This window comes from Tupaia chinensis, unplaced genomic scaffold, assembly GCF_000334495.1.
Source record: "Tupaia chinensis unplaced genomic scaffold, TupChi_1.0 Scaffold144909_1, whole genome shotgun sequence".
Lineage (NCBI taxonomy): Eukaryota > Metazoa > Chordata > Mammalia > Scandentia > Tupaiidae > Tupaia > Tupaia belangeri.
The window spans coordinates 1552874-1562911 of record NW_006204769.1 but is presented as its reverse complement, the minus strand read 5'-3'; the positions used below and the strand labels follow the sequence as shown (position 1 = coordinate 1562911).

The window sequence follows — 10038 nt, the reverse complement described above, 5'->3', positions numbered from 1 at the left end:
AGACAGAGAGAGAGAGAAAGTGAGAAATCACCCCCCCGGGGGGATGGCCACACCACACTCCCTTCTCCTCCGTTCTCCTCTCGGGATCATGGGCACACACACACATGTGCCCAAAGTGAGTTTTAAGCCACCAGGTCCGGGACACGAATTGCAGTCGACTACATGGGAGTCCAGCAACATAGCCATTACGCTAACTGCTGGTCCCATGGCATTGCCATCTTCATGGGTGACTTTCCATCCCTTGAACCATGACATATTAGCACTTGGCTCCAGCACGTTGTCACCATTCCAACCAGAAATGGGTACAAACGCTACTGTGTTGGGATTAGAGCTAATTTTCTTAACATACGTGCTGACTTCCATAATACCCTCGTATCTCTTCTGACTGTAGGGTGGCTCAATAGAATCCATTTTGTTAACACCAACAATTAGTTGTTTCACACCCAGTGTCTAAGCCAGAGGGCATGCTCACAGGTCTGCCCATTCTTGGAGATACCAGCTTCAAATTCACCGACACCAGCAGCAACCATCAGCACAGCACAGTCGGCCTGAGATGTGTCTGTAATCGTGTTTTTGATAAAGTCTCTGCGTCCTGGGACATCGATGACAGTCACATACTACTTGCTGGTCTCGGATTTCCACAGGGAGATACCAATGGTGAGACCACGCTCACGTTCAGCTGTCAGTCTATCTACAACCCAGGCATACTTAAAGGAGCCCTTTCCTATCTCAGTAGCATCCTTCTCAAATTTTTCGATGGCTCTTTTGTTGATCCCACCACATTTGTAGGTCAGATGGCCAGTAGTGGTGCACTTGCCGGCCAATGACAGCAATGTTGATGTGAGTCTTCTCCTTTCCCATTTGGCTTTGATTCAGTGATGCTTTTCATGAAAAAAACACCCCGTTGCAAAAACACCCCGTTGCAAAAAAGCCATACTTGTATATTTTAAAAAGAGCATTCTGGCAAAAGTGTGGTGAGAAAATTGGGGGTGTGGGGAGGCAACTCACTAATGAATCTCTTGAGATCAGCAGATGGCATAATGGTTACATCGCTGGACTCCCATGTAGTCAATCACAGTTTGAGTCCTGGACCTGGTGGTTTGAAACTCAGGCTGGGCATGTGTGAGTGCATGCCCAAGATCCAAAGAGGAGAATAAAGAAGGGATTACAGAGTGGCCATCCCCCAGGGGGTGATCTCTCCCTTTCTGTTTTTCTCACTCTCTCTTTGTCTCTCTGGCAAGCACATGCACCCTATAGCAAAAATCTCTCTCAAAAACAAATAAATAAAAATAATGAATCTCGGGACCAGCAGATGGCATAATGGCTACGTGGCTGGACTTCCATGTAGTCAACTATGGTTTGAGTCCCAGACACGGTGGCTTAAACTCACACCGGGTGCATGTGTGCGTGTGCCCAAGATCCCAAGGGGAGAAAGGAGGAGATGGGATTGTGGTATGGCCATCCCCCCTGGGGGGTGGTTTCTCACTTTTCCTCTCTCTCTCTGGTGAGCACACAAGCTCTATGGTAAAAAAGCAAACAAACAAGAACCTTACTGATTTTGCTCTCCCAGAACTCCACACCCACCCTTCCATCTTCTTCCTCTGCCAACGATTCCTCCTCTGCAGACTTCTCACATCTGCTCCCTCGCTCATGTTTGTGTCTTCTTGCCTAACCTGGACTCCTGGAGCTAGTCTTTCCTCCTTCCAACTTATGCTCCACACAGCTGTCAAGGTTTTCCTTCCTAAAACAGAGATCTGAACATATGTTTTCCTCCTACTTAAACATCCATACATTATTTTAGTCACTCACCCACTTGCCGAGTATTTATTAAGTGCCCATCATGTGCCAGGCAGGAAGCAAAGGATGACGTACAAGATAAAAACACTTTCTTAGAAAAAGCCCTGCTCCGGTAGCACAGGCACAGACACCAGCATTTATGGCACAGGGGGATGAACAGCAGGCAGGAACGGCAAGTCTTCTGGAGAAGGAGCGGGGAGCTCAGGGACTTGGGGAGCTTCTCAGAGCAATTGTTAACTGAGCAGTCTGGATGATAAACAAGGTTTGGGATCCGCCACATTGACAAGGGAGAAGCGAGGCCTCCTCCGCAGCATGAGCTGAGCTGTCAGAAGGACTGGCGACAGACCAAACAGCTCGCATGGGAGGAGGAGTGAGCAGTGACAAATGAGGGTGGAGAGGCAGGAGGTTTGTTTGTTTGTTTTACTATAGGGTGCATGTACTCACTGGAGGGAGACAGAAAGGGAAGGGGAGAAATCCCCCCACAGGGTGGATGGCCACACCACAATCCCTTCTCCTCCATTATCCTCTTGGGGTTTGGGGCACACACGCACATGCATCTAGCACAGGTTTTCAAGCTGCTGAGTCTGGAACTCAAACTGCGGTGTCTGCCTTGTGGGGTCCAGCTGCCTTAACCGCCATCCCACCTGCTGGCCGAGGCAGCTGGACCTTAAAAATAAGGCACATACCAACATTTACCCTTCTCGAAAGTTAGAAAAATTAGGTTCAGTTTTCAACTTCACCACTGACCTCAATTTCTTCTATTGTAAGATAGAGATAATGACAGTAGACATTCATAAGGTTGTTGTGAGCATTCAATGGGTTAATGGTTAATGTATATAAAGTGCTAGAACAGTACTTCTCAAACTTAAGGTGCATCGGAACAATCTGGAGGACTCAGCAAGGCACAGATTGCTGGGCCCTACTGCCTGATGGACCCAGTCTCGGTGGGGCCTGAGAATCTGCATTCCTGGCAAGTTCCCCGGTAGGGCGATGCTGCAGGTCTGGAGCCACACTGACGAGAGCGCTGCCTAGTGCTGAGTCAGCACGCGGTAAGGTTTAGCACTTGATCAGCATCGTTGGCATCATCGCTGATGTTACGGTCTCCTGATGGCTCTTCCTCATCCTCAGTGCCCGGCTCAGAGGCTGCTTCCTCTCTGTTGTGCTCTGACCACCCACCTCTGTGGGTGACAACAGCACCGACTGTTCTCTTACCTGGGTCCCCTAGCACTCCGTGCCCAGGAAGCAGCATGTCACCTGACAGACTGTCCCCGAGAGGTGTGGGTCTGAAGGTGCTTTGCCCCAGCCCAGCCCAGCTCCCCGCTCTTGCCCCATGGACCGTCAGGATGTCCATCAGGACACATCCTTGTTTCCTCCACTCAGCACAGACCTGCATGCGGGAGGGACTCAAACTACATTTATTAAAGTTGTCCTCAGCGTAACACACATACTCACCTTCTCAGGTGATGCCTTCAGACGAGGCATATACCTCTCCAAAATACAGCAATGAATTTAAATTTCTTTAGACAGTATTTGGTATCCTCACACCTATTTTGCCCCAGATACTCTTTTAAATTGCAAGATTTACAAAAATATCATATAGTCTTGGTTCAGGCTTAAGCAGAAGGTGCTGCAAAAAAATGAACTTACTTGTATTTTGAACTCAGTACCAAGTGGAGTCCCTAACTGGCCTTGGTACCCTATAAAGTGCCTCAGCATAGCCTAGAACAAAAGAACCACCTCAGTGAGTACCCCTCCTTTCTTGCTTGCTAGGGAATTTTAATTTGTTGATTCTTGATATTTCTCATCATTTCTACATATCAGCAACAACCACATTACTGAAAAGATATCAGTGAAAATGACTAAAAACTCAACTGAAAGTACCTCCGCATATTGTCATTTATGCATATTGTTATATGAAATCATTTATTTTGCTTGTTTGTTTGTTTTTTAAGAGAGAAAGATTTTTGCTATAGGGTGTGTGTGCTTGCTGGAGAGACAGAGAGAGACAGAAAGTAAGAAATAACTCCCCAGGAGGATGGCCACACTGCAATCCCATCTTCTCCATTCTCCTCTCGGGATTTTGGGCACGCATGCAAACACACACAGTGTGAGTTTAAGCCAGGTCCAGGACTCGAACTGCAGTCCACTATGTGGGAGTCCAGAAAAGTAACCCTTATGCCATCTGCTGGTTCCTAAACTTATTTCTTAATGGAAGACTTGAGCAATTTGTCTTTCAAACACGAGATGACCCATTAGCTTTAGCTGGAACCCAAGGCACCCTGAGCGTGACTCCATGCCAGGGCAGTAAGAGACAGGACCAGCCAGGAAGCTGCTTGGTGAATGTGAAAAGGTCCAAGGCCTAAGAGTATACAGGAAAGGACAAGATTTGGGTGTTTTGTCTTGTTTGTTTTCTGAGAGAGAGAGTGAGCCTGAAAAGGAGAGGGAGGGGCAGTTTTGACAGGGTCTTGCCGAGTTGCAGTCCTCCTGCCCCAGCCTCCCAGGTGGTGAGGCCTGCAGGCCTGCACCCCCACATGCAGCCTGTTTAGGTTGGGCTGGAAACTGAACCCCACCCTTCCATGTGGCCTCAGCCTCTGTGCCCCAGCAGCTTCTGCTTGCACCACACAGCAGGGCCGGAAAGGGATGGTTCGGAAAATGCTCAGCAGAAATCAGTGGGATTCTGTGACAGCCTAGATAGATACTAAAGAGAAAAGAGAAGAATCAGAGATGTCTTTGAAGAGCTGTTCAAACTGGGGTTCCAGGCTGACTTTCTTCACATACAAAATGGGTGTTACACATTTTGATGTGACTGGAAAGAAAATGACAGACAGCTCCTATACCCCGTCAGAAGTGTGTAATCACTCTTGAAAGAACCAGAGCCCCCATTCCCTATCTCTACAGGCTAAGGGCTGCATTTGGGAACACACTTTACAATAAAAGTATGACCACTATTCTCATCAGCACAGAACAGTTGCCAGGGTGACAGAGAACCTACTTTTCAATCTCCTGCTCTCTGAAGGCCCACTCCATCCTCTCCATCATATTCATCATCTTCCTCCTCTTCTCAAACTGGGAGGTGTCACTCAGCTTGGGAAGGGTGGCCTCCCAAGCACGCTTCTCCCGGGCTCGTTCTATCATCTCCACCTCCGCTTGTCCTGCCGGGAGACCTCGGCCTGGGGGGTAAAGTGGCACAGCTTAGAAACCAATGGGTAAGTGTGGGTGTCTACTAGCATGTACATTACTCCCTTTCAGTTTCTCTCCTCATCTCCAAATTCCAGGGTTAGACAGGACAGGATGACATTAGAAAGCATCCTCCAGATGCACCTCACAGCTTGTGTCGCCTGTGTCCCGCACCCCCTCTTATCAGCCACTCAGCCATAAAACATGTTAGCTGCATATCAGATGCCAGGAAGTAATCGGAGAACGTTGACTACAGAATAAACACACCTGTATTGGACAAATCAGTATCATGAAAAACAAAGAAGTAGCAAAGCCTCAAGATGGAAAACATGATGAGGCACAGGGAATTTGTTTGACCAAGGTGAAAAAGAAAAAAAAAGATATACATTGTTTTGCAATAAATAATAAAGAAACTAACCATTAGCTGAGAATTCACCATCTTTGTGTTTCTTCCTCTCAGTGAATATACAGTGTAGGGCCATCCCTCACCTCCAGTTTTAGGGGCTCAAAGACCCACAAGGCACCTAAGTCAGGCAGGTGGGTGGGGGCCATTAGCTATGTCCCCTGACCAGCTCAGAGACCTTGACTGACATCTAACACTTAGGCCTACTTGGACAAGACTTGGAGGCCCAGCCATACTTAGTGGCCGGCGTCTCTAAATGTAAGCTTGTTTTACTGAATCATCATTCTGGGAGAAAAGTAGGTAAAGGAAAGGAGGAGTTAGGATGAGTTTCCTATTAATCACTGAACTCTAACAAAACAAGCTTTGTTTATTTTCATTTTAAAATATGATTATATAGGAAAGTATAAAGAAATAAATAATAAATTATTTCTATCATATATAATAGCTGCTTCTAAAATTTTTGCTTTGTTTCAAATCTTTTGTAATATTTGTATTCTCCAAAAACAAGTAAGTGATACGTGAATTCGCTCTTTCTTGTTTTTATAACTAGGACGGTACAGAATAGGCTACCATCCTCCTGTGCTCCACCTCCTCACTCTGCACTTCCCCCGAGGTCATCGCTTCCCAGGTGCATGTAGTGGGCAGACCGCCAGCTCATTTCTGTCTTACTTACATTACATATGTATAAGGAGTTGAGTGAAATCATGTACCAAAGTCGAATATATATGTATATAGGAATGTATATATTATTTTGTGTATTTTGTGTTTCCTTAGTAATCTAAAAAACAAAAGGTATTAAAAAATACAAATGCTGTACAGATTTTGTCATATACACTTTACACATTTTAATAAAAGAAATGAAAACATTCAGACTAAAACTGATGGGGCCAGCAGGTGGCATGGTAGTTAAGGCACTGGACTCCTACCTGGCTGACTGTGGTGTGCATGCATGCCCAAAATCGCAGGAAGAAAATGGAAAACAGGAGATTGAGGCATAGCCATCTCTTCTGGAGGGGGTGATTTCTCACTTTCCCACTCTCTGTCTCTCTCATTGTCTCTCCTATGGCATAAACCTAAAAGTAAAAAGAACATCAATTTTATTTATTTATTAAATTTATTTTAGGTTCTTATTCTCTGGTGAGTGTATGCAGCCTACTAAAAAAAAAAAAAAAGCTAAAAATAAGGGCCAGCAGGGGGGGTTGTGGTTAAGGGGTTGGACTCCCATATGGTCGACTACAGTTCACGTCCTAGACCTGATGGCTTGCTTTCTCACTTCCCCTTTCTCTATCTCTCTGTCTCTCTCTGATCAAATTAAAGAAATAATATCAACAAATTGAATTAAATAAATAAATAATTGGTTTTTTAATCTAAATGTGTGTGTGTGTGTGTGTGTGTGTGTGTGTGTGTAATTTTTCTGAAAGGTTTTTGCCATAGGAGAGACAGAGAGGGAAAGTGAGAAATCATCCCCTGGGGGGATACCACAGGGCAATCCCATCTTCTCCATTCTCCTATAGGGATTTTGGGCACACAGTCATACCTCAGTCCGCCATGTAGGAGTCCAGTGCCTGAACCACCATGCCACCTGTTGACCCCAAAAGTGATGTTCCTTCTAACCATTAAGTCTAGCCCCATTCCCTTCTCCTTCTCCAAAAGTAAACACAAAAAGGAATCTGGGAGACCAGCAAGCGGTGTGGTGGTTAAGGCTCTGGACTCCCACATAGCCAACTGCAGTTTGACTCCTGGACCTGGTGGCTTGAAACTCATGCCAGGCATATGTGCATGTGTGCCCAAAATCTCAAGAGGACAATGGAGGAGAAGGAATTGTGGCCACCCTCCCTGGATGATTTCTCTCTCCCTGTCTCTCTGTCTCTCTGTCTTTCTGGCAAATGCAAGTGCCCTTATAGCAAAAAAAAAACAAAGAAATTTGAGGGTTCTCCTATTCACTCATAATATTTATGTTTCTATGAATTATAAAAATAATAAAAGTTGGGACCAGCAAATGGTGTAATGATTATGTCAATGGACTTTCACATAGTCAACTACGATTTGAGTCCCAGACCCAGCGACTTAAAACTCACATTGGGCATGTGTGCGTGTGTGCCCAAAATTCCAAGAGGAGGATGGAAGAGAAGGGACTGCACAATGGTCATCCCCCCTGGGTAGTGACTTCTCATTTTCTGTTTCTCTGTCTCACTGGTCAGTGCATGCGCCCTATAGCAAAACTCTCTTAAAAAAATAAAATAATAAAAGTTAACATTTCTTAAGCATTTTAAAATGCCAAGCACTATTCTAATTCATGTATTCCTCAATAACTCTTTATTATAAACTACAATTATCCCTGTTTTACAGATGAAGTGACTGAGGAACTAAAAGTTTAAGTAACTTGTACAAGGTCACAGCTGGTAAATGGAGGAAATCAACATGGATGTCAACGTGGCCGTCTGAGCTTTGCGAGGATATTTCTACAGTATATATACTCCCTGCCATGGTTGAAATGTGTTCCCCAAAATTTTTGTGTTGGGAAAAAAATGTTTAATTGTCCAAAGGCATGTGTACTCACCAGAGAGAGAGAGAGAGAAAGCACCCTCCAATGTGTCATAGTCGCACTGCACTCCTTTTTCCTCTATGTCCCTATCCCATCAGGATTTAGGACAGACACGCCTGGTATGTTTCTAGAACCAGTCAGTCATGTGGGCTCCAGCTCCAAATGCACAGAGCTTAACCACTGCCATATATTGAAAACTTAATCCCCAGTGAACCCATGTTGAGAGTGGGGCATTAAAGAGGTGATTATGTTGAGAGTGCGGCATTTAAGAGGTGATTAAGTTATGGAGGATTAGTGTCATTATGGTGGAAGTGGATTTGTTAGAAAAGTGAGCTTGGTCATCTCTTGCATCTCTCTCCCTCTTTTTCTCTCTTCTCTCAGGATCTCCGCCATGTGAGCCTCCCACTGTGTTGCAATGCAGCAAGAAGAACCTTGCCAGAGGCCAGCATCTTCATATTGGATTCCATGACCTCCAGAACTGTGAGAAATAGATTTTTTTAATATATGAATTCCCCAACCTGTGATATTCTGTTATAGCAATGTAAAACAGACTAAGACATTCCCTCTCCACTAAAAACAAATATGAACCCAAAATGAACTACATATAAACAAAGTACAGTACTGTTTTTTTATTTAATATTTATATACACAGTATGGTACTACAGGTGTCATTCTGCAACTTGCTTTTTTTTTAACTCAGCTTTATTTTGGGGGCCTAGCCATATTGATATATAGAAATCTAATTTCCTTCTTCCACTATAGGGCTCTGTTACAATATAAGCTATCTTCTCAAATGGTCATTTAGATTACTTCTAATTTCTCAATTACCCATAATGTTGCAACAAATATCCTTGTATTTGTCTTGTGCTCATACGTGATTTTCTCCAGGATTCTTAGAAGTGGAAATGCTGAAGTCTAGCAGCTAGATCTAAAATATGCTCATTTTAAATTCTGGATATTTCCAAATTTACCCTCAGGAAGTATATTTTTACTTAGGCTTTTTGAGGTCCCCAATGGTTCCTTTCCCACACCCATACTTTCTCACTTCCTCCCACATTGCTTCTGCCTAATTTCGGCTGCTTTCCACAGTCCTTACAAACAGTAGTTCACAGATTATATATATTCTAGTTTTACTGAAAATGGAGTTTGTGGGAGTTTTGTTGTTCTTGTTGCTTTTGTATGATTTCTGGGAAGAGAAGTAGAAAGATGCTAACTCACACACAGTTATACAGGGAGTAGGGATCTCAATTAGAATTGCTTGAAGGTATAAATTATTTGGGGAAAAAATCATGTTTATTTACGCATGAGTTTTCCTAGTCATAAACACAGTGTTTCTCTCTTTTTAAAATCAAAGCTGTGTTTATGTGCCTAAAGAACTATTCCTCAGGACCAGCAGGTGGCACGGTGGTTAAGGCGCTGGACACTCTCACATGGCCAACCATGGTTTGAGTCCCAGTCCTGGTGGCTTGCTTTCTCACTTTCTCTCTCTCTCCTTCTCTCTCTCTCCTTGTGTGTGTGTGTGTGTGTGTGTGTGTGTGTGTGTGTGTGTCTGGTCAAATTAAAAAAAAATGAATGAATAAACTAAATAAACAAATAATTCTTTAAAAAAAAGAAAGAACTATTTCTCATTTCTCCATAAATGCCTTACACATATTTTCATTAAACAATTTCCTAGATAATGTGATTATCTGCTGCTAACATGATGTGATTTTTTTCCAATAGAGTAGAACATGCCAGAAACAGTTCCTAGTCATTATCACATAAGAAAATGCAACCTATAATTCTAAAGGTTCCTTGTTTAGGGAAAAGGCATAGCCAGCTTGATAAACTCTGGGCTAGGATCTTCTGTACATTGCTTAATAATTGTAATAAAATCACAAAAATATAAGAGGGACAATTTCTAGTGTTATAGAGGATAATAGGGTGACTACAATTAACGACAATATACTGTACATCTCAGAGAAGTTAAAAAAGAGAATTTGGAGTTGCATAAAATAATGACAAATGGTTAAGATGATGGGTATACTAATTACTCTGATTTAATCATTACATATTGTATTCTTTTTTTTTTCTTTTTTTTTTTTTGGAGAGATTTTCACTATAGGGCGCGTGCGCT

General features: G+C 43.5%; 1 protein-coding gene across 1 annotated transcript in view; it reads right to left on the bottom strand.

Annotated features, from left to right (window-relative positions):
* Positions 1–4785: 4785 nt before the first annotated feature.
* The window catches only part of LOC102475922 (cilia- and flagella-associated protein 91-like), a 29655-nt gene continuing 24402 nt past the window's right edge, over positions 4786–10038 (bottom strand). Inside the window, exon 7 of the mRNA XM_006167642.2 lies at positions 4786–4967. Within this exon, the coding sequence (XP_006167704.1) occupies positions 4786–4967 (182 nt within the window). The remainder of the gene's footprint in view (positions 4968–10038) is intronic.